Raw genomic sequence first — 27,109 nt, 5'->3', positions numbered from 1 at the left:
ATCTTTGTTCGCGGGTGTTTCTGTATATATATATATATATATATATATATATATATATATATATATATATATATATATATATATATATACAGTAGCGTCCAAAAGTTAAGGGCTAGTAAAACCTCAGCAAGTTTAACCATATATTTAAAACAAATACACACAAACAACAAAAAATTACTTCACAATTATATAGATAACATGTATATATTCAATGGGTCATAATTTCGTTAGCCTACACTAAGTATTTTTTGAATAACTACCATTTTAAATAAAATTGTTCAAAATTTGTGTGTCCAAAAGTTAAGGGCTAACACGATTGCGGCTTTTGTCCTTGCTGTGAATGGCTGAAATTACCAACTAACTAGAATTTGGTAAACAAACCCCTGCTATTTATGACTTCTTGACACCTCTTGGCACAGCAATCCACCAACTTCTTGCAAAAACCTGGCGTTATCGCACTCCATTCAGCATGTAAGCACTGCCAGAGTTCTTCTTGATTTATTGGGCACTGAAGTTGAGCACGTTCACCAACTATTTTCCAGATATTCTCAATAGGATTAAGATCTGGACACTGAGGGGGCCAACGCATCGTTTCAACTTCTTCCTCGTCTAAAAATGTTTTTACTTACTTAGCAGTGTGACAAGGAGCGTTATCCTGCATGAAAATTGCAGGTTGATAGAGAACGACCGAAGACTAGGAACTGCATGCTGCCGTAGAATCTGCTTATAAACTTCTGCATTTATTCCACCTTGCAGACGAATCAGTGGTCCAGAGCCTGCAGTTGACATAACGCCCCAAACCATTACACTTCCTCCTCCAAATTTCACATTTTTTTCACGTACTTAACCTCCAATCTCTCACCAGTTCTTCGCCGGACATACGTGTTGCCATCAGATCCGATAACGTTAAACTTCGATTCATCACTAAAGTGCACACGGGACCAATTTTCGGTTGTCCACACAACGTGTTCTTGGGCAAAAGCGAGGCGGAGTTTCTGATTCTTTTTGGAGATAAGAGGCTTCCTTGCTGGCACTCGAGATTGCAATCCAGAAGCGTGCAACCGGCGTGTAACAGTTTGCCGAGACGCTTGAACAATAGACCTTTGCTTTAGTTCTCGAGATATTTTAGCAGCAGTGTTAAATCTGTATTTAAGTGACATTTTGACAATAAGACGATCCTGTCGAGCAGTTGTGATTCGAGGTCTACCAGATTTTGGGGCAGCTGCCACTGATCCTGACTGCTTGAAATGTGCCACAATACGCTTTACTACACTAGGAGACCTTCGTACAGTGCCAACAATCTCAGAAGTTTTCTTGCCATTACTATGAAGATGAATAATGAGCTGTTTTTCTTCGACAGAAACGGGACGACGTTGTTTTGCTGCCATGTTGTACTAGTGCGATACAAACACTCATTTCTTTTACCCAATTACAATAATTTTAATGTTCTTTAGTAAAAATTTGAAGTAGGATTATTCATAGTACCTGTCTGACAGCGAAACGACATGTGTCGACTTCAGAATGAAGATGGACGTTTCTCTCTCTTTTTATAGGAGAGCGAAGTCCACAAATGTAAAGTTATGAGCCAGGCGCGATAACTCTTACCCGTTGGAAACTCCACTTATGTAAAGTATGTTCAGGGGGGATAACTCCTGTCCACCTATACAGTACATTACTGTTATAATAATTAAAGATTATACCGCCTAGCCCTTAACTTTTGGACCACGAGAATTTGGACACACTTTTGTGTTATTGGTCATAACTTCAAACATATCTAACGGATGCTTATAAAATTTAGGCGAGACATGAGTGATGAGTATATCTATAAATATATATGCATATTAAGTATTTTAAATGAACGGTTTTTCTTAAAAAAGTACTTAAACTTGTCTTGAAACTACTAGCCCTTAACTTTTGGACGCTACTGTATATATATATATATATATATATATATATATATATATATATATATATATATATATATATATGAGCAAACAGTTAATAAAATATGTTAAAAAACACTTTGAAATGAGTTAAAAACAGATTTAATCTGAAAAGGAAACACTAGATAAATGGATAATCCTAGGACTATCCATTTATCTAGTGTTTCCTTTTCAGATTAAATATGTTTTAACTCATTTCAAAGTGTTTTTTAACATATTTTATTAACTGTTTGCTCATATTATAACCTCTATTTCCTGCTTGGTTTTATTGAGCTTTTACATCTGGCTGAGATAATTTTATAAATATTAATTCTTTATTTATAATATACTTTAATTTTCCCCCTTGGATCATTTTGGTAAATTTAATTGTAATTTTTATTTTATATATATATATATATATATATATATATATATATATATATATATATATATATATATATATATATATATATATAGAGAGAGAGAGAGAGAGAGAGAGAGAGATATTGATTTTTAATTGTAAATTATCAATCACATTACTATATATATATATATATATATATATATATATATATATATATATATATATATATATATATATATATGTATATAAGGGGTATTAATGTTTTTTTAATATTTTATGGAAGAATAGGTATGCAAAAGTTTCAGGAAAGTTATAAAAGTTATGAATCACAAGATTGTTTAAATTAGAGCTTAATATGTGTGTCTGAAATGCCAAAACGAGTTTAACTCGAGTCTCAGAAAAAAATTTTGTAGCAAGACTTTTACGTAAATTTGAAAGGATTTTTTTATACAAATGTTTTTACAAAGTAATGCAAGAAGCTAATACGCTAGTATTATCTGCACCTGTGAGAATTTGTTTATTAAACACGACATACTAACCGAATACTTTTTATAACTTTCTGGATCTGCGTACTTAAATATCTTATTGTATTTTGATTTGAAATTTATTTTTACTCACGTTCACTTCAAACTAAGTATATCACCACTTGGACGGAATTAGCTACAATTTCGAACAATGCCTAGGAAAGATTAACAAGATTTACCTTATATTTAAGCTTTTGCAGGGAAGCATTAAGCAGGAAAGAAAGTCGAGCTGCCCGAGGAAAGAAACTGTTAAAGTTGAAAACCTTCAATGATTTAAGGACCTCAACACTGAGGAGCTGTGATTTTGTAGCAATGAGGGTTTGTGGAAGATATGTACGTCCAGGAAGAATAAGTGCAATTAGTCTATCAGAGCACATTCAATTAAACTTCTTGTAAAGCCGACACAGGGATACAACATTGCTTCAATGCGACAAGAGTTAGAACTAAGTCTACACACAGGAACCTATTAGATTGGAGACTATTTTCGACCCTATCCCAGAGGGAGAGACAAGTGGTAGATGCAAAAACTTCATGCATAGGCGAATATTATTTCGTAAAGGTTAAGATACTCTCAGGTGTGAGTGGTCTACAAGCACAGTACAACCTTTGCAATGTCCTCAATGTGTTTGTTCCAGTTCATATTTTCTGTTAATATTAACGAGTTTAAAGGAAGGATTCTGATTTATGGTGTAATTTGTCATGGATATCGGTGGTTGAAGAGGTTTCTTGTAATTGTTAAGAAGAGCATCTTAGTCATAGGGGCATTAAATGCTACCATCTATTTACGGCCTTATTACACTACGGTAAAAAAGTAATTTTCTAACGATTCTCTCATTGTTTTAATTTGTGTACATTGTTTTCTTACTGTGCATTGTATAGAGCGTTTTGTCATCAGCAAATATACCCATGTCGGACAAATTATTATCAGGGAGGTCGTTAATGAATATCAGATTCGTCCAGTACCTTATGATTTAATTATCACTAGCAGGCCTTCATGCCAGACTTTGTCGAATCCCCTGGTTATATCAATGGCTACAGTTCTGGTTTCGCCCGCCTTATCCAATGCATAGTATAAGCGTTCAAAAATAAGTGTTAAAATATCTGCAGTAAGAACGACATTTCTAAAATCAATATTCTTTGTTAAAGAGATAAGTTTTTGAGAGGTGGTTGATTGATTAGAGCCTAAAAGTTTTAGCGACGAGGGAGGAGGATGATTATATGAATGATAATATTTGTGTCATTTATTTACGTCGAACAATTATGAGTTTGCTTGCTTATAAATTCTACTGATCCCATGCATATATTTGACGTTTTTAATGTATTTTTCGTCTTCAGGTTGAAGGTGCTATTACAGTCCAACCATTGGCCTACGACGTTCGAGGTTTCAAAGAATACTTCACCTCTTTATCGCCTAAGACAAATCATCGAAATCCGTGGTTTATTGAATACTGGGAGCAGCATTTCCAGTGTAAATATCCCAACAGTAGCTGGACGCCATACAATGAGAACTACGAAACCGTTTGCACAGGCGATGAAATGATAAACCCGAAAGATTTCCATTTAGAGGCGCAACTACAGTTCGTCAGTGATGCTGCCATGGCATTTGCCCAGGCATTTCGTGTAAGTAGAAGGAAATTAAACCTACTTTCTACAAAGAACCACAATACACTTTCAGATTAAGGACTTCTGAAATTATCCATCTTATAATAATTTAATCAAATTATTTATTGAGATAATTGTACCTGTACGCATGATGGGGACGGGTAATATTTCCTTCAACGAATAACACAATTCTTTAACATTTTAGGTCATCTTATAAAAATTAAAATCCAGGCAGCGATACAGTTAACATTTAGTTAAATCAGATTCTATTTTTAATGACAAAAAGCAAAACATGAATTTTATTCTTTAAGATTGAATAATTTAACGATTTGAGCTTACAGTCTAAATGAAATTGCAATTTAAACTTTTTTGATTGAGCTCTATTGTCTATGAATACATTTACGTTAAGTGTATGTAGTTAAGTTTTAAAATAGCAGGTTATCTATATATAATATAATGAATTGAGGATATTTCCTGAAAAATAAAACATTAGGCGGATACTTAATTTATCTGATAAGTCCTTGACAATCAACAATCTCGGTTTCGTTATCTATGGAACTAATAACAGGTGTTAATCCTGAACAACCTAGTGTGAAAACAAGTTAAATATATAAAAAATAAAGACTAAATACACAAAAGTTTACTGTGGTCTCTCTTCCTTTTAACTTTCTTTTTTTTATTATGATTCTCTACATTGTTGACACTCAAGAATTCAGGATTAAATATACTTACACTCCCGATTGATATTTCCTGTAGTAATTTATTGCCGATTGCAACCGTAGTATCGGAACTTTTTTGTTATCTGTGACACTTAAAAAGAAAAGAGAGAATATGCGTGTGTGCATAGGCAGTTTATAACAATTTTTACAATGTGGTATAAATCAAATTGATAAAAAGGGGTTAAAAAAATTAAGAATCGAACTAATAAAATGTCAGTGATTTTGTGATTAAATTGCAGATTTTTGCTAATGCGAACAGCATAAAGAGATCAAGAAAAATATTTCTCAATGGGAAAAACCAAGCTATGAGAGTTTTTTTCTTCGTGAATAGAAGGTATATGAGAACATGCGCTAGAGAAGCAAATATTAAGTCGTATTTAATCAACAACAAAACACAATGAACATTTAAACTGCAGTTAAACTATAATAATAATAATAATAATAATAATAATACCATTATTATTATTATTATTACTATTATTATTATTATTATTATTATTATTATTATTATTATTATTCAGAATTTGACCCGAATCATCGGGAATTTACCGTCAATTATGGCTCAAGCTCCATCAGATATCATTGTTAAAATGTCGGAACGCTAAATCGACATTTTTTTTTTTTTATAAAGAATGTAATTTTAAAAATTAATTTTTAGGTGATACGGATTACTTTTCCTGTTTATTTAACATTTGTTGTCAGGGCATTATTTGTAAATTTTCATGAAAAAAACTTGTCTGTAACAATTTCCGATTTTCTATAAAAATCACTCATGATGAGAAGGGTAATTATAAACCGCATGCTGTAATTCGTTTTTCGGGCGCTTATAGGGAATATATGAGAAAAAGCACTCATATATGAAAATAGTTAAAATCGCGATTTATTTTATTTTTTCAAACACATCTTCGTGGCTGTGTTTTTGTTAGTGACTCTTCCAGGGCTGCAACAAGTTTGCGACGAGGGATTTGAATTCATCAAATGTATACCCACCATGACAACTTGGCGATTACACATTCGAATTTATCAAGAGATTACCCACCACAAAACATTGGCGACAAGGGATTTGAATTTTCTACAAGAACTGTGCGACATTATATACCTTAGGGGCAAGGAATCGTGAATCTACGAAAAATCTGAATTCAGAAGACTTCAGTGTCTAAAACATTTTTGGGCTTCGAACATTCGAATTCAGGAAAGAGATAACTGTCAATAACCAAAATTTAAACTGAAAAGATATTTGCATACCAAAGCTATCTGATTACGGAAAGACCAGGGTTTTTTTTGGGGGGGGTGCAACGTGAAAAAAAAAGTCGTTTCGTTGGAAACCAAAAAGAAGCGGACTAAAGTGTGTACGCATAGAGTTTTCACTTGATAGTAAAGTAAATAAAAAAAACAAAAAAAAATCCCGTTTGCTCAAATTAATTATATATTTTCAGAAAAAAAAATTACGTAAACTCTTGCAACGTACAGTAGTAAACTTTAATTACAAAGTATTTCCGCGCTTTTTTTTTTGCTTGTTTTTTTCTCGCGTAAGTATATTTTCACTCTGGACAAACAAGAGCCTAGATAGAGGATTTTTAAAAGTCTTAAGGATGTGCCAACAACAAAAGAAAATGCAGGAAACCCCGTCTCTACGGCAGCAAGAACTACAGAATAAAACAGATGCTACAGTAATGAGAACTTTAGCAACAACAAATACTATACCAACAGAACAACTGTAGAAAGATTACTTCAGCAACAAGAGATACAAAAGAATGAAGAATTACTTCTTATAATTTTTAGGAAAACATTCAACACGTACAACGATACAACACTTTTGTAAAATCCAATTTGGAACAAAATAGAGATTTTAAACAACGTTCTTGACCAAGTCCAGACGTACAGCACATTTTCAGATGACGAAGATCTTTTCAACGTAAATTGTGTGGATCCACCTGATGCGAAAAAGGTCCGTTTGCTTTTACAAAAACTTGAGCTATGAAACCCAGTAGATTTGTAGACTATATTCTACCTAAAGACTACGGATTTGCAGTTCGCTTGTCAGTCTAATTACAGAGTAGAACGATAAATTGTTGCCCTAGAAATAACAACATACTTACATTTCCATTTGATGAAAACTGGTCTTCTATTTTGTAGATGCAGCCCATCTATTAATTAACTAGTTGTGTACAAATCTCAAGGGCGATAGAACGCCCTTTATCCTGTTTAAAGTGACACAATGTTCAACGAATAAGATCGGAAATGCACCGCTGTTCAAATATTGCTCTTTATCGATCCAAGTTATTACAATAGGACCATTGCAAACACCCTCAAAATGCAAATCCAGACAGTTCAATGCTTGAGGGCACAATTCAACGATCGGACGCCCCTTTCCAGCCACAGTTATGGTATTTGGGGTGGTTTCACGTGAGGGCCACATCATGCCACCTCACGTCTTATAAGTCGGCTTGAAGTCAACAAAGTGTACCTGAATATTCAGAAGACTGTTGTGATCTCTTGATGCAACCAGGTTGCCTCTTGCAGATCCTGAGTATAGTTGCAGAACTCAACACCAGCCTACAAGTCCAAAGAGACACAGCCCTAGCTCCAGGAAAATGCTACGACTTTGTACCCTTCTCTCAATGGCTAGCTTCTACTCCGACCTGAAACTGCTGGACTACTTGGTTTTGTCTTACGTCGAGAACAGTACCAACATAACCTCTCACAACACCAAAGCCAACCTGATCGCCGTCATCCGCCAAGTATTCACAGAGCTCCCGCCGGCGCTTGTGGAAAAGGCATGCCCCCAGTTTCAGACCCGTATCGAGGCGGTGATTTTGGCTGACGGCGGCTACACGAAATAGAGGTTAGTTCTACTGCATAATCAAGTTATCACAATTGATGTTTTCAATAAATGTTTGAAAATAAAGCTGGAGTACTCTTTCTGTAGGGTGAGAATTTTATCATTCCACCCTGTACATATCTTTTTTATAAGAGATGGCGTTGCATCAAATTGGATATGCAGGACGACGAATATTATTTCATGTTAGCATCGGCCGTTTACAAGCAGTGCGACAATATTAAGCTAACAAAATATAGGCAGCTGTTTTAAAATGACGCATACTTGTGCAAAGGATGTTGTCTGCAAAATATGCCAGAATCATACAGACAGTATTGGGCAAACTCGATCTTAATCTCACATAACAGAAATTTGCAGAGGATTGCCAAATATTTTTAATCATATGACTGACTCAAAACATTGAGGAGTGGGGTGTAGCTTACGTCAGAAAAGTAAAGTACAGTCCTAAAAAAAACGCACCGAAAAAAAAGAGAAAAATGAATTTGTTTAGTCTCAATAGAAAACAAATGTTTATTTCCATAAGAAAAATTAAAAACGAACGGATTATTTACAAACAAGACAAGATGACTCTTATGTTACCGATGAGGCGAACTGCATTGGGAAGAATTCTGCCCATTTGGAAATCCAATTTCTACTCAGTAAGCAAAGATTAAAAGATATGAAGATGATTCAACTGTATCAGTATTTGTCGAGTAAAAAAAATTAAATTACCTAGACCTGAGCAATGAAATTAGAATGTCATTAAGAGATTAATGAATGGTGTTCCTAAAGAAACGCAGACCTTTCAATCAAATTTTAATTGATTGCCGATATAGAGTATAGCATACAAAATACAAGTCATTGAGAAACGCTACCTAAACTAAAATAGTCCTCACGCAGATTACACTTGATACACTTTAATCAGAAAAAAAAAAACTGATCAACAACAATTTCAGAGTTCGATCGTGACTTACCTCAACCTGAACAGCGACGGACTCGAACATGAACTGATTTCACAAGCATGCTCTGCGTGGCAAAAATGCTTAGGAAGGCTGGTGAGGAATAACCGATGCAGTAAAGATGAAATCACCCGAATCGTATTAATTAACTCAAAGTTACGACTCTCAAGGTGGTCTATTTACTTATTGCGACTGTTGCCCTTTGTGTACGCTGTTTTTTTTGTTTCAATATATTTCACCATTTCTAGATTATCTCTGTGCTCATGTTTTCCTTAGTGACCCTTCCAGCTCTAAAACAACAGTGTATATTCGTCAAACAAGGAATACAACATAAAGATAATTATTTTCTTATTTCGCGGAGTTTTTGGCTTTTCTATAGAGGGAAAAAGTTACCATCATAACGTGGTTACAGACTAGCTATCCTTTGCTGATTAAAACAAAACTTTTAAGCAATACCGTTCAAAATTAATTATATGCAATATATTATACATATTTTAAAACATATTCACATTGAAGTCCAGCTATGAAGATGTATTTAGACAATAGCAGTATTAAATCTATAAAGTTGGTTGAAACTTGGAAAAAAAGATCTATTGTATTTGTAAGATTATGATGAGGATGTTATTAGAAAGCCTTGCAGTATAGATATTTTAGCATATAGAGGATGTAAATATTTCGTTTAAAAGAAACACTGCGATTGATGCTATATAGAGAAGGAAGAAGTATGTAGTTTAGAGTATAATTAAAATTAGGTAGTTACTTTTTTGCGAAGAGCGGTGTAAGGGAATTAATGATGATGTTGGTCCCCCGAAGAAAAAAAAAGCAACATTAAAAACTTCATGGACTACAAAAATAATTATTTTATCTTGTATTTCTTGTACGAATAAGAAAGCTGCAAATCATAATTTGCTAATTGTTTTACGCCTTTATATATATATATATATATATATATATATATATATATATATATATATACATATATATATAATGTATGTATGTGTGTGTGCTTGTGTATATATATATATATATATATATGTATATATATATATATAATTTCTGTAGAAATATATGTTCTTATAATATATACCAATCCTTATTTAAGCAGCTCAATGTAATTGCAGGGCAATATAGAGAATAAATGATAGAAAACTATATTCCAAAATCCATAATGTTGACCTTCTTATAATTCCTTTAATTCAGTTGACTTATACAATTCTTGACAGAATCTGGTTCGTAGCGCAAAATCAATTGCTTAATTATTATATCAATCACTGAATATATTATGCCCTTAACTCCTCAGAAGAAATAGCAATTAAAATTAAAGGAATAAATTATAAGATAGTCAACATCATGAATTTTGGAATATAGTTTTTGTCATTTATTCTGTGTATATATATATATATATTTATATATATATATATATATATATATATATATGAAATAAAATGGAGGTGGAGGACCTGGACACTCAACGTTTCGCCCGATTTATGCGGGCTTCTTCAAGAGGGATGGTCATTGACGAGAGAGTCGGAGGATTGGGGCTATATATAATGATGGGGGAGAGCAACGTGTTTTCCCTGTGTAAATTAGATATCATACATACATATATATACATTTTATGAGAGAAAAAAATAAAAAATAAATTAGAGTAAATTAGTGTAGTGGATTACGTCTAAAAGTTAAAATATCGTAGAGATTTAAAAAAAAATTGTGTTTGGAAATATAGCGGTGATAGATTAAATAAATAAAATGACACGAGATTACGAAATATTTTTTTTTTAAAAATTAGAAATAATGTAATTGGGATAAAATAGCGTAGTAACTTAAAAGATGGTATCTAAAAATAAGAATAGGAGGTGATAAAATGGAGTCTAAAAATAGATAATGATAAAATAAAATACATTAAATAAGTAAAATAAAAATAATAAAATTAAATGAAATTACGAATTTTATTTATTTATTTTTTTTTTATCGCGTTTAACCGGTGTCTAAGTTGTTCTCTTTAATAATTATTTCCGACAGAAAGGGACTAACGTGGAAAAAAAACTTTTCTTTGCTTAATTATATTGCTGGAATGGGAGATTATAGCTGACTCAATTAAACGTCGTGTGGATCTGTTATGTATGTGTTTAAGGACGTAATCCACTACACTAATTTACTCTAATTTATTATTTATTTTTTTCTCTCATAAAATGTATATATATATGATATCTAATTTACATAAGGAAAACACGTTTCTCTCCTCCATCATTATATATAGCCCCAATCCTCCGACTCACTCGTCAATGACCATCCCTCTTGAAGAAGCCCGCATCAGTCGGGCGAAACGTTGAGTATCTAGGTCCTTCCACCTCCATTTTATTTCATATCGTCGGATTTAATCCAGCTCAACAATCATATATATATATATATATATATATATATATATATATATATATATATATTAGAAAGAAGAGTCGACGTTGCCTGGGATTGGATCATGATCAGCGAATATTTCACACTCCTGTATGTTTATTATCATCGAAGTCCGTAAAATCGCCTCAGTACAGTAAATTAGACGAAAATATATGTTATTCTGCATTGCCCCTTAGAGAACCTACTGTTTTTTTTATAAAATTATTTTATGTAAACTTCTTTCCAATTAACGAAAAAAAAGAGGTAATTTACGTGCGGGGTTTTAAATTATATATATATATATATATATATAATTATTTTTTTACTATAATAATTAAATACCTACAGACACTAGCGTTTCATCCTTTCGATTAATATCAGTCGAACGATTCGAACCCCGCATCACGAGACATCTCTGGTTCGATTAGCGAAGACCTAATCCATTCGGCTACCAGTAACCGCGTGAAATAACTTCGAATTTAAACATTTTTAATTTTAAATGTTCATTTACGTCAGTCAGAGAGTTATCTAATCGTTATACGATGATCTTTGCATATATATATATATATATATATATATATATATATATATATATATACATACATATTTATAATGTGTAGTATATGTGTGTATATAATAATCGATTATAGACGTCGGTTATCAGTTTATTTTCGTAATAGTTACAAATTTTGAAGATGAATTACATGTATTCAAGGTCTTGTTCATGTAAACATTTTTCTGTTTCACAAATAATTTGAAATATTATTGTCACAAAAGGGATATTGATCTCTACGGCAATGTAAAATCTAACGTTTTATTTAGTGTAACAAAATATTTTCGATGAAAATATGTCATAATTTTTTAAATAGTAACAAAATAAATTTAAAGTAAATACACTGCTAGCAATGCAGAATATGTGCAGCTAATTACTTTATAGTTTTATGTCAGTCATCTATTTTAATTATTCGTATTCTATCACCTTGATTTTTCTTCATTTACCAGAATGCTACACTTTACACAATAATTTCCTTGGCTTATATGACTTTTTTACAGTCTCTACGACGCCATATAATTCCTCTACGCTTCAATTTGTATTCCTTTCAAGTTGGCAACAGAATCACACATGCATGAGTAAGGCGTTAATATACTCTATCACGTAAGCCGCGGGGTTCGGGGAATTCAAGTCGTGCAGAAGACATGATTGCTTCTTTCCCTGGGATGAGATGCACAGAAAACTCTTGGATCGTATTCTTTAGGTAAAAGGGACGAATAGCGCGAATTTAATTTTCCCAGGAATAGGCCCGAACTAAGCTCCGATTGAATAGATGGCCGTGGGCAGAAAAATTAAATCATTTCCAGAGACTGAATGTCAAAGGAACGATTTCAGAGATACTTCGAAAACTGTACTAAGTAACGTGTATAATATATCCATTCAACTATTTTTGCACAAAAGATTGAGATTTTCAATGTGATGTTTTATGATAAAAAAATATAATGAAATATTTTAAGGCTGAAGTTGTTTCCGTTTCGTTGGAGACAATTCATAGCGAACGTTATTTCAATCTCACAGAATTATTATATGTGAGATTCTGTATAATGATGAGAGATTAAAAAGGTTTCAAACAAGTTATGGAAAAGACATGTCATAGAAAGCATTTCATTTGCAATCAGTGAAGTGTTTAATATTTAGAATCCATTCGACATCAGAAGATATGTCTTCTAATAGCATAAAGAAGTGTGAGGTCCTCTCTCGGTTTATGAGTAACGCCAGTCATAATATTTTTTTTACCGGCGAGACTTCAAACATTTATGACTGCCGAAATTTCGAAATTATTTCGATAACAACATGTGGTGTAATGGATATCAGCATAAATTTATACGCAATTTTTGTGGCTGTCCTCTACATATTTATAGTAAAATTCTAAGAATGTAAATATGAACCACAGAAACACTAATAGCCGGTTAGAGGAAATCAACCTACATAATAATTAATAACTAGCATTTAAGCCCGTCGTTGCCCGGGTTCTAGGAGGAGTACGTAGAGAAAAGAAAAAAAAGCGATCATTTTTTTTTAAGTTGACCCCCTATTATGGACCCTCAACGTTTATTGTTTGGGGATCAAATCAAGTTATTAAGTTAGATCTATGTCCAAGGAACCTTTGTATAAAATTTCAAGTGTTTAGACACAACATTCTCGGAGAAGTTTGGTAGAGTTTTCAAAGGATAACTCGTTGAATGTTGACCCCTTAACAGCCAAATGTCTGGCCAAAAACCGATCACAAAGATTTTCCCAAATCTCAGTAACCTGTATACAAAATTTCGAGTCTGTAGACTCAAAATTGAAAGATTTCTTGCGTAGGGAATTTTAAACAGACACACAGACAGACACACAGATACACAGACAGACGCACAGATAAATTCACTTTTATAAATATCCTAGCAGTTCGGCTCGGCTTTGCTCGAGCCCTGTGTACTGTTCATAAGGTTATGTGCATGTGTATTTATTAAAAAGTTTGAATATGTAATGCATTTCTGTATAATAGTCTTCCTTAACTACTATAGAGAAAAAACAGACATTTTCACTTTAATAGATATATAAATAGATAAATAGATTGAATGCAATATATAGTAATGATTTTAAAAATATAAAACAAAGACTCATTTGCCACCACCGAAATCGAAACCAAAACGTTCGACTCACACTTTTGCACCGATTTTCCGGGCTAAAACCCAATTATAAAGTTTTGCATGGATTCAAATACCTTATATATGAAGTTTAATGTCTATAGACCAAAAACTCTAGGAGGAGTAAGATAGGCAAAATTTGTTAAACAAAAATATATATGGAAACAATTTTGCATTTACTATAAACTTTTTATGCAAATATTATGCAAGTATAAATCATGTAGAATATCTGCATGAATATAATCACACGTAATAGTTAACCAAAGATGATTATTTCATTAGAAAACCGAGCAACTAATAAGGAATTAATTAAAATGATTGTTTAAAAGATTATGAAAATTAGCTAGATGAAAATTCCAAAACGCATATATAAGAAAATTGCAATTTCTTTTTAAATAAATAGAGAAAATGCTTGCCTTTTTTCTGTTGTTCTTGGCATTTGGGCCGGGATCAAAGTGTAGTATCTGCTCCGGCAGATACTACAAGCAAAGACCATATGTGGGGGCAACTCCACATATACGATCTTGGTCGTTGCAAGGGCAACCCTTCGTATCAATTGTCACTCCTCCACATTAAAAATCGGCCTTGTGCCTAATTTGCTCGTTGGGTAGCAAATAAATTCCTTGTTGTTCTTGGCCTTTGGGCCGAGATGAAAGTGTAGTTTTTAACTGTGGAGAGTGAGGGAGTAATGGGGACCAGCTCCCCGAGGAGTAGGGGAGATGGATAGTTACAATTGCAATCAAGGGGTTCCCCTACATTGACCAATAACTTACATGTGAGGTTGCCCTCACATATGGTTTTGCTAGCAGAATCCGGAACAGATAATACACTTTGATCCCGGCCCGAACACCAAGAGCAACAGAAAAGAGGAAAGTCTCTTTTCTATTCGAATTTATTTGCTTTCCCACCAAAGCAAAATGTGACACAAGGTCGTTTTTTTTAAATGGAGTTAAACCAGCTCCCCGAAAAAAAAGGGAAAAGGGACACTCTGGTTGAGTCCAGAAATAGTTACTGTCCCAGTATAGAGGAGTTTCCCTCCATTTACTGGGGCAAATTACCTGAAGTGCAGCATCTGCAGACAGAGACTATACTTTCATCTCGGCCCAAAGGCCAAGAACAACAGGGAATTTATTTGCTCCCCACCAAGCAAATTAGGCACAAGGCCGATTTTTAATGTGGAGGAGTGACAATTGATACGAAGGGTTGCCCTTGTGCCTTATTTGCTCCGTGGGGAACTTTTAAATTTATTTTTGCAATTCTTATCATAATCCCTGCAATTGATTGTAATTTTGATCTCTTTTCTTCATAATACGTATTTATATTAATACGTTCTAAGGGAATTTATTAAGGTGACAATATTCCTTAATTGTCCATTTTATCAAAATTTCACACATTCCCTATTAATATTTTAGTTTAATATTTATTAATCACCTATGTAAATAAATCCTTAATTATGAGAAAAATCCAGATTGTCCTCAACGGTCGTACATCTAAACAATATCATATAAATGCGGGAGTACCTCAGGGGTATATACTTCTAATATTCACAAATTACCTCCCTGATAAAATTGTCTCTGAGATGGGTATATTTGCTCACGACACCGCTTTATAATAGGCACGAGGGGAAAACAAATGAACACATTTGTAAGGAAATTACAGAAACACACTAGAAACGTCGACAATTATTGGATTTTCTGCATTTATACATAATTGAGGTATCATGTTTGAACCAACTTCAACTTAAAATACGATCCTTCATGAGATTGGACAAATCTACTAATCCACACTAATATATATATATATATATATATATATATATTTATATATATGTATGTGTATATATATATATGTGTGTGTGTGTGTGTGTGTGTGCATTGTGATATATAAAATATAAAATGTATATATATGTGTATATATATTATAATATATATAGTAAAAATTAATATAATATGAAAGTCCCGATAAAGTACTCCAAATGTACGCTTTTGAAAAAGACTTCCTCAATTTGATTCTAAAGATCCGTTTCACACGATATGAACATTCCTTAGAAAGCTTTTTACCTAATATAAAATTAATGGAATTGTCAGAGTATCCTATCAACAGGTAAAACATAGAACATCCATAAAATTGAAGATGAGCATTACAAATTTTTTATTTTTAAATTGCAAAAACAATATCACTAACAGTAATCAAGTAGCGTTGAACCGCACATACAATATGTCAATAAGGAAACTATGAACCGAGCAGCAAGACTTCGTTTTGAGTATAAGGCAATCAAACTAGGATTGAAGGATTATTTTATTATTTTGAAAGATCCCAAGGCTTAGTTTGAATATAATCCCTATGTAGGTTTGTAAACTCAGCCAAAGTTAAATGGTTTAACAAGTAAACATATAAGTATACATATTAATATGTATATAAAAATGCGCGGATCAAATACGTTTTATCAGTACATGAGCGACCATCTATTAGGCCACGACAATTCCCAAATAAAGTGCGATGCAAATTTATACAATTCGACATCGCGGGCATATAGTCTTCCATAACCAAGTACATTATAGACAAATTGTTAACTCTCATCTAGATAAACAACTTCGAGGTTGAAGCCATCCTCCATGCAGGAAAACATCTGCTCCATTTAGCAATAAAACTTGGGTAATACAAAAAAACAATTATTAAGAGCAGCTTGATGTACCGATGAGAGTCTATAATAACGCCTGTGTATTGAACGTGACCGTACTTATTACTTACACTCTCTACAGACAAAATATCATTCGGTAACGAAAAAATGTATACTCTCTTTCAACTACAACAAAGAAGAAATATATATCGGAATGACTCAATGATATTCAAACAGAAGATCTAAGTTCATAAATATACAGGAAAATTATTTCACATCTTTCTAGCATCCAAAATATAGATGCGCAATCGGTATAATATCCATTATAAAAAAATACCAATCCTCAAGTCATTTCCTATTATACACCATGAAAAATAAATAATCATACAGGTAATCAATATGAACATTAAATATTAAAACAGTTGCTCAAACCAAATTTTCCCCGTCTAATGAACTAACAACACTATTACTTAGTTCACTTGCAGTCTTGCTTATACATAGAGCTGAAGATCGCAAAATTTTTCATAAAATATAAGGTTCAACCAATTATCTTCCTATTTAATATAAATATTTTTATACAATACACCAAATTTCCCCCCATTTACGTCTCACAATCATAAATAACATAAATGAACAATGTGGCGTTTTAAACTATATGAAAACCACTAGTTAAATGTCTAAAATGATTGTACATTAAATAAAAACGATAAAAACATGTATTAAATAATGTTTAACCCTAACCTATTCACACAGACTCTTTGATTAACACATAAGCATTAATAATTTAAGATATGCTAAGTTAATTGAAATAACCCACCTGAACCCATAAAGACACCAGGCGCATCATGTCGATAACTAACCCAAATTGACACATTTAAGTTTATATACCTCACATATCTCTTACACCGAAAAGAGCAATTGCCCTAGAAATGAAGCCTTTGTCGAGAGATTCACTAATCCTATGAGATATAACCGTTAACACATCTGCTGTAGATCTAGCAGAACGGAAACCATATTGCATGCCACTAAGAAGGTTATTTCTGCTGAGGTGGTTTACTACTTCTTTATTTAACATGGATTCCAACAACTTACTCATGATGCATAAGAGACTTATTGGTCTGTACTGAGAGAGAGAGAGAGAGAGAGAGAGAGAGAGAGAGAGAGAGAGAGAGAGATGTCCGGTCAGCTGAATTCTTAAATGCAGGGCATACTGATAAGGTTTTCCAGGGTGCTGGGAAGTAATTCTCTTTAAGACAACGCTTAAACAGTTTTGTAAGTATCGGGGCAAGTTCTGGTTGAAGCTTTTTCTAACACTATAATTAGAATGCCGTCAGGGCCAGCCAGTTGCTTTACTGGAATCAAGGTTCTTGATTAGCTTGGCTATTTATCTATTTTTAACATCATATTAATGCAACAATTCTTACATACGATTAAATTGGATATTATCATAAAATATGCCTTTACTAAAAGGTTACTTTCTAAAACAGGGGCACTTGAGCATTTTTTACTTTTTCGTTTTAATTTTTATGGTGAAATAATTTTAATATTCATATTTCAATGTGTTTTCATTTCATGAGTGGATGATGTATTACTTGGATTTGTAAATATCCTTAAAAACTAGATAACAGCAATGAAATTATCGTATATTCCTGATATATCATACATATATATTATAAATAAATAATTTGTATCTTTATGTATATTAGCAGTTCAGCCTGATTTGCTCGGCCTTATGTACTGTTCATAACTCTATGTGCATATATATATATATATATATATATATATATATATATATATATGTTGTGTCTGTGTCAATGACAACACGAACGCAGAAAGTAAAGGTAAAACAAATATATTAAGACGAAAATATAATACATATTTATAAACGTGCAGTTGTACTGCAGTTGGAAGATTGTCCGGCAGAGGGCGTGTTAAAGTATTTCATGGAGCAATCAGCACATGCGTCTTGCCTATCCGGCGTTCGAACACAGCTCCCCGGTCTTGCTGACTTGATACCTTTATCTATATGTTGTTCATCCACGTATGCTAATTAGTGGGTGTCTCCACAACAGTATATATATATATATATATATATATATATATATATATATATATATATATATATATATATACATATATATATACATATATATAAATACATATATATGTATTAAAAGGTTTAAGTCATGTCCATGTAACATACATATACATTTTTAAGTGTTTAGACCAAAAATTGGCGTAGGAGTTTGTTAGAATCTGCAAAGACAGCTCCTTCAACTTTGATCTCTTTACGGCCAAATTTTCTCTCAGAAAGTAATTAAAAAGCTTACTGCCTGTCTGAATAACCTATATGTAAAATTTCAAATATCCAGACCCAGAATTGAGTGAATTGTTTGCTAGAGACCGCAAAGGTCAAAGTTTGTGAACTTTGAACATTTTGCAGCCAAATTTTCGGCCCGAAACCGATTTAAAATGTGGCCTGTGTCTGAATACACTTTATAGAAAAATTTTAAATATTTATTCTAAAAATTGGCTGAGTAATTTGGTAGAGATCAATTTTTTTTTTAAATTTGGCCCAAATATTGCTCATTAAACATTTATTGTTTCGGGCTCAATATGATTTTAAAAGTTTGATCCATGTATGAGTAACGTACATCTAAAAGTTCAAGTGTCTAGACCCAAAATTGCCGGAGTAATTTGGTAGAATTATTTATTTATACTATATGTAAGATTGAAGATATATATATATATATATATATATATATATATATATATATATATATATATATATACAACAATACAAATTATTTTGTGTATAACATATATTTAAGATATGTCAGGGATATGTTGCTATGTTGTTTGTAAAACTAATCATATATAAATTAGTGACTTATGGCCGAGTGGTCCCACACGTTCTATCAAAGTTTACAGTTACCCAAAGGTGTTGAGTTTAATCCTGAACGAAGGCAGTGAAAAAGTAACATTCAAAACAGAGAATCAGCAACTATGTCCCAAAGCCTAGCTGGAGTCCGAACACGGTACCCCCGTAATAATAATAAAGGGTTGGGTTCGAGACTCCTAACAAACGGTTCCCCAGTTCGATACGAAACACCTGATGAAGGCCGGAGGGCAAAAACGGCCGAAACTTTGTGACTATAAAACCAAGATGAGGAATTCAGTCCGACAATCTCAATAAAAAGAAAAAAAATGACAAGAAAATGCATTGGAGAGCTTTTATCTTTGCGCAAGCAAACAAATACGGCAAATCCGTACAAGACGAGAGAAAAAAAAAACGTACGTATCGCATGTTAAGCTCTATACGTTAAGGCGATTTTCCTCTGAATCTACGTGCTAACTGATATTTCAACCTTTCACGGTATTTCCGACTAATTCGTTTCGAGCTAAAAGCCGATCTGAATGAAGCATCAATGATTCAAACACAAACATTCCTCCAACTAAAATGAGTTTTAATCGTTAGGTCAGCTTTCCAGGTATCTAACAAAAGACTGACTGAATTGTCAAGGTTAATTCTGGCTCTATTTTAATTTCCTAAAAAAGCCAGGGCTTCTTTTATCATCTTGATGTCTTGAACGCAAGGATGTAGCGCAGATGCGGCAGCAGGCAGTCTTAGATATAGAGATAGATTCTGAATGATTTTCTTTAATCTGTACTACTACTGTCGACGCGCAATTCAGTGCGCATATCAATTTGCGTAAGTCCGGCTTAAATCAAATGGTCTATAAGCGATGCTAAACTTTGTGGAAACTTTGGACTGATCTAGATTTGTCAGCGCAGTTTCCGTATAGTTTTCTATTCCCCCTCTACGATCGTATGGACCAGGTCAAAGTTGCTCTACATCGGTCTCCACTTCACAGGGAAGGCCTATTCGGCTTCAGTTAACTTTTTGATAACCCCCTGTAATCATTTAGATAGAAATTTTGTCAAAATCTTTTCCTCTGTATTTAACAGAATGATGGACTTGTCACCATCTAGTTTTTCCCCTAGCATGCTTGTCACTCTTCCTCATTAATGAATAATGTAAAATGTTAACTTTTCTATCAGCATGGGAACGGTGCCCCAGTGGGGGGGGCGAATTTGACGCCAAAATGAAGTGACACATAACAGTGACAGGAAAGATAGAACAGATGAAAGGCAGGAAATCGATAAAAGAAGATACATATATTAGTCGAGTTTTCTTGTCGAGCGGGAAGGTCAATTAAACAGCTAAGATCCGAGTAAAATAGAGAGCAAAGAAAGGCAAAAATAATGATATAGACAATTTAGATCGTTGCTCTCAACACACAGAGGTGTCAATGTATCGCTTACCTAAAAGTGTGCCAGAACAAACAGAAAGAAAATATTTAATGTTTTGCGATAGTCAATGAACTGATAATACACTTTAACCTCATGTTAAGATCGAAGCGTATTGTCTGTTCTGCGTTGTTTTGCATTAATGCTTCCAAATTTTATTATACTCTCCGGAAATGTTTAGCTATAAACTTGTTTAGGCAATCGTAAAAGATATTCAATAAACCTTTGATAACATAATTCTCTATGATTGAAATCGAAATTTTGATCTTAGTAATAAAATGTCAAGACCGGCGAATCTAGTGTTATTCTTTGTCAATTATTCTTGAACAATTAAGTACTTTATTCATGAATTTCGGTGACACTGCCTACCTGAGTTTAGCTATCTGCATTGATATATGATATAACCAACCCGGACTCTGAATTAATATCTATGTCTATTATATTTGCACATGCCTCTGAACGTGTTTCTTTATTAGCTTCCATCTCATTTTCATATAGACTATGTTCTTCCTGAGTTCCACATACGATTTTCCAACTATCAAACTAAATCTACATATTTTTCGATATCACTTCGTTTTTTTTTTCTTACTTACTTTAAAGAATATATGTAATTATGCTATTTCTTTGCCTTTAAGTTTCCTTTTTCTTTTTCTCTATTGTATTCCAGACTAATGCTGATAAACAGTATATAATAAATTATAAAGATGAGCAGATTTTTTTCTGTTCAATATTAAATTTCAATTACATATAAAAATGAAATTATTGCTTTGCAGATGACCGTATACAACACATTTATAATGAGAACACGTTTTTTGATAAAAATATGCAAAGATAATTTTAAGGATTCTTTATAGTAGATTATCCGTTGTTTCATGGAGATATATTTTAAACAAAAATTATTCGGAGCTAAATATTTTATATAATCAAAAGATTCGGAAAACAACACGCAAATACACGTCGCATAACTTCAGACTATACGACTTGGTTGTTATTGTATAAACACCCGGAATTTAAACATGCTGTTTTAAATAAAAACTTAAACACTTCTATATTAAAATCTATTAGGGATGCCTGACGTTGCCCGGGTGTTTGGAGGTGTGTGTGGAGAAAAAAAGTCGTAGTAGGAAGACAGGATCGAACCCGTACCACGAAAGAGATAAAAGAATTGGAAAAAAAAACGTGACGTCTTTGCTGTTATGACTACCGCAAAACCGGAAGTGACGTATGTTAAATAAAGGCGAGACAATCGAAAGGGAGGATAACTTTCGAAAATATCGGTGAAAAAACGACTCCTTTCTGTAGAAAAGTGCCTAGTTGAGGATAAAGAAATTAATGTTTCTAGCCAATTTTTCAGAATTTGGCGTCCGAAATGTCGAGCTTAAAAACGATAATGATCTTGTGAAAATCCGTCGTCTCTGTCGAAATTTCTAGGCAGACATGCAACCATACATACATGCACACATTTAGATATTGGTATCTCAAATTTTCCACCCAAACTTATTAAAAATCCTGCCTTATCTCTGAATACCCTTTATATAAAATTCCGAATGTTTCGACCAGAAAATGTCTGAGTAATTTGGTAGAGACCACAGCGGTCAATTTTTTTCAAACTTTGACCCCTATTTTCACCCCTTACAATTTATTTTTGAGCTAAAATTAAGTTACTAAGTAAAATCCATGCCCAAGGAACCGATATCGAAAATTCCAATTGTTTGTATCCAAAATTGTCGGAGGAGTTTGGTAGAGATCTCAAGGGTCAAATCATTGAACTTTGACCCCTTACCAGCGAAATTTCTGGCCGTAGACGGATTACAAAGATTTTTTCAAATCTCAGTACTCTCTATATCAAATTTTGAGTGTGTACCCTGAGAATTGGCAGAGTTATTGTGTCCGGAAATATACACAGGCGGACACACACACAGATACTTTCACTTTTATAGATACTAGCATGGTGTTTCGCGTTGCCCGGGTGTGTGGAGGTGTGTGTTGAGCAAAAAGAGTGGTAGTAGAAAGGCAGGCTCGAACCCGTACCGCGAAGGAGGAAAAGAACGGGGAAAACGTGACGTATTTGCTGTTACGACCACCGCCAAGCCGGAAGTGACGTAGGTTTTAATTAAGGCTAAACAATCGAAAAGAGAGGATGACTTTCGAAAATATCGGTGAAAATGTAGAAAATGCCCAATTGAGGATGAAGAAATTAATGTTTTTAGTCAATTGTTAAGTATTTGTCGTCTGAAGGGTCGCGCTTCAAAACAATGCTGATCTTGTGAAAATCTGTCGGCTCTGTCGAAAGTTTTAGGCAGACATACAAACATACATACATAGATTTATATATTTCTAGTTAAATTTTCGGCACAAACCGATTAAAAAGCTTTCCCTATCTCTGAATACCCGTTATCTTATATTTCAAATGTTTAGACAAGAAATTGTCTGACTAATTTGGTAGAGACCGCACAGGTCGCATTTGTTTTTAACTTTGACCCCTAATATGACCCCTGAACATTTATTGTTTTGGGTTCAAATTAAGTTATTAAGTTAGACCCATGTCCAAAGAACCTATATGTGCAATTTTAAGTTTGTTAGACCCAGAATTGGTGGAGGAGTTTGGTAGAATTATCAAAGGTCAAATCGTTGAACTTTGCCCCCTTAGCAGCTAAATTTCTGGCCGAAAACGGATTAAAAAGATTTTCCCTAATCTCAGTACACTATATCAAATTTCGAGTCTGTAGACTGAAAATTGACAGAGTTATTGTGTAGGGAGACACATACACACGGGCACGTTCACTTTCGTAGATATATAGATAGATTATATTTTGATTGTAAAAATTCCCCGCTGTACCAATATACTGTGAGTTTCAACGACCGATGCCACATACGAATTTATTATCTCTAGATTTTAGGCACTATCTAATGTAACATTAGATGCCATTTTAGACATATTTCGTCGTTATAATAAAATCCTACATTACACCTTCGATCAACGTAATTATACTGACAACCACCTTTAAAGGAAGTAGTTTCTATTATTCCACTCTGAATTACAAGTGCATGCATTATCGGGAGATATTCTGCATTTGGGATAGATATGGGGTTTAAACCTTCGTGAATAGATATTAAGCGCATTGGCATAACATAATCGTTCCCTTTTCTGTTACAAAAAATAATAACGTCTTCCCCAGAAAAATTCTACTCTTTCTAATTGGATGATGTTTTCCATTCCTATACTCCTGATTATCTGTACTAACATGCTAAACGAACGCTATGGTACCATTCAAATCGGGCGTCATTTGTCCCATGAGTAAATTGCTCGCTCGCGCGATTTGTACCTTTCTTTCAGTAATTAATTATACTTTTTAAAAACATATCTATGTTTTTCTTTGTAATTTATTTATATATACTTTATTAAAATCTGCGCAATTCTGCTGTATCTATTCTTCCTAACTCTCTCTCTCTCTATTTCTTGCTCTCTTTCTTACTCTTTATTATTCACTCGGTTCGACGAAAAATATTTTCCCTCTCGCTCGCTCCACTAACAAATTTCGTTAACAATTTTTAAAACTTTTCTAAAACATAAAAAGCTTCTGTTGAAGAACAAAAACAAAAAAATAATGAAAAAAAAAACTGAAAAATATGTACTTACATCCAACAATTTACGGTCGAAAATAAACAATTCATCTTTCATTAAAAAAATTGTTGATAAATAATTTGCAAAAAAATATTGAAAAAAAAATTTAAAAAACATTTGCATTCAGTTACTATACGTTAGATTTTTGTTATTTTTATTCGGTGTATTTTTATTTTTTCCAGTTTGTTTGTTTTGTAATTAGCCTGCATCTGTTACTGCATTTGGCTTAATCCTATGATTGCCGGTCTCATCCGATGCATGATTGACGAGATATCCCGAGAATCCGGGTCAAATTCTGCAAGATTACCTGTTTACATATTCTTCACTTTTTTTTTGGCTTCCATAGTTGAATTGACAGACCTTCACGCGTGTTTGCAAGTTAGGGTTTCACTGTAGTCACAGTTACTAATTGTTCACATTGATTACCTACGCTAGTTGTAACGTAGCTTTCATTACATAGGCCATTGAATTCGATGAGTGTTTTATTTAAATTTCTTTTCCGATTCGCGAGTTTGCGCACAGAATAAGTTATTTTTGAGTAAGGGGGACAAATCGTACATAAGTCCCATCGCCGCCATTTCCTTTAGAACGACTACTTTTATATGTTTTCGACTATGTTGATATAGAAAATCTCATGCAAATTTTAGGGGGGGGAATAATAATAATTAGCAAAATAAGACGCTATCGATTTAAATAAAAGCATATATTATGCCCAGTGTTATTTGCAAAAAACACACCTAAATATTTTTGGGAAAATATGTGAAAATGTTATATTTTATAATTAGTTTTCTACAATCGTTATTTATATAATCCTAATGGTGTCTGATTTTTCTCCCTTTGGATAAGTTACACACATTTTTAATTTTTTGGAAAACATAGTTTTCTTCCGAAATATCAAGATATTTTCCCAGACACATTTCTTTAAAAACGTATACGTAAAGTTTTAGAGTTACTGATATTATTAAAGAAGTATTCTTAAAAATAAATGAATATTATTATTACAGGCATCGATATTTATTATTTCAGATGAATTATCTTATTTTGCGTCATTCAGCTATTTGAACTGCTCTTTAACTATATATACATATGTGTATATATATATACATATATATATATATTCAGGATACATAAGTATTTATACTGCCAGACAATAAAAAGAGAATACATAAGTATTTATACTGCCAGACAACATTGCAGACAGCAACAGCTACGAAGGCCAAGAAAACGGAAGTCCAAGACTAGCATGTTGCCCTTATTTGGGTTCAACAGTTGCACACATCCGAATACAGGATTACGAAACCCGAGCCTCTACCATGCGAGGCAATCACCTGAGCAATCGTGCTGCACACAAAAAAGTCTTATCAATAATCAGAAATGAAGCAAACGGCAAGGAACTCCGAGAGTGGAATGCACATTCTTTCGTCTCGAACAAACGATGTGATCATAGCAATCAGCCTTAACCCAAGTCGATGTCTCACTAGTAGGAATTTATACTCGCTAGGAATGTCATCACGACAATCCTATCCTAAAGAACAATAAGTATTTTCAGAATGTGTGAGAGAATATATAATTATTTTCACTGGATCGATAGAAGAATCCCACCATTGTGCCAGCGACCTTGGCAACAAATTTGATGTAAGTGTTCCATTTAATGTCATGAGTAACGGTCAAGCACCATTCATTTCATTGGATGTCAGATAGGGATAAGAACATTGAAGATGTAAAAACAGAGGTTTAGTTTTATATGCATTAAAAGTAACCAGGCACTTCTTTAACCATTACACCACATGCTCCAAATCAGAGAAGAGAAAATCAGAGAGGACTTGATCGTTAACGGTCTCTGATCTACTGTCATAGATGGTAGTATCGTCAGCATTTCTCACAATATTATTGGGTTCCATCCTAAAAATGATGTAAATATAGTGCCAAAAAAATTTCGTAGTACTGATCGAACGTATATAAACATTTTTGAGTTTCATATGAAAAAAATAATCAGTAAATGTAACATATGGAAAAGAGTATAATTAAATAGAATCTTTTTGCTGTTTCAAAAATGTTTTTTACATAAAATAAGGCTGCTCAAATAAACTAAATTAAAATTACAAATATATACATTTACATATATGTATGTATGTAGCTATGTACATAATATATATATGTGTGTGTGTGTGCGTGTATGTGTGTACGTTTGCAATTGCTATATGTCATTTGCCAAATCGTTATATATATATTATTTGTTCCTATGTCGTAATATGTAGTGACGTACCTATATTTCTAAAGACTATCACATTTGATATATGCTTATGACGTGAGTAAATCTGACCATAAATACACCCCGTGCTTGAATTATATGCAAATCGATATTTTTCTTCTAACTCCCATAGTTTTCAATGAAAATTTGTGAAATTTAGCACGGTCTATGGCAATACTAACACAGGCGCAGATCTAAAATTTTAAGGTAATCTGCACAGTAATAAAACAGTTAGCAGCCATTTGTGTAATTTGCATTTTTTTTCAGCGTGCCAATTTTATATGCAAACCAATGCTTATATATATGTTTAATATT

At 33.1% G+C, this 27,109-nt stretch overlaps 1 protein-coding gene across 2 annotated transcripts in view; it reads left to right on the top strand.

Annotated features, from left to right (window-relative positions):
- The window catches only part of LOC145268573 (metabotropic glutamate receptor 3-like), a 1,374,385-nt gene that overhangs the window by 1,186,182 nt on the left and 161,094 nt on the right, over nt 1-27,109 (top strand). For both annotated transcript variants that reach the window (XM_080124032.1, XM_080124035.1), the window contains one exon: nt 4,146-4,430. In XM_080124032.1, the coding sequence (XP_079980158.1) occupies nt 4,146-4,430 (285 nt within the window). The remainder of the gene's footprint in view (nt 1-4,145; nt 4,431-27,109) is intronic.

This window comes from Euprymna scolopes, chromosome 4 (genome assembly GCF_053919585.1).
Source record: "Euprymna scolopes isolate OS-2025 chromosome 4, ASM5391958v1, whole genome shotgun sequence".
Lineage (NCBI taxonomy): Eukaryota > Metazoa > Mollusca > Cephalopoda > Sepiida > Sepiolidae > Euprymna > Euprymna scolopes.
Note: the sequence above shows the minus strand (reverse complement) of the source record. Positions and strands in the feature narration are given on the sequence as shown.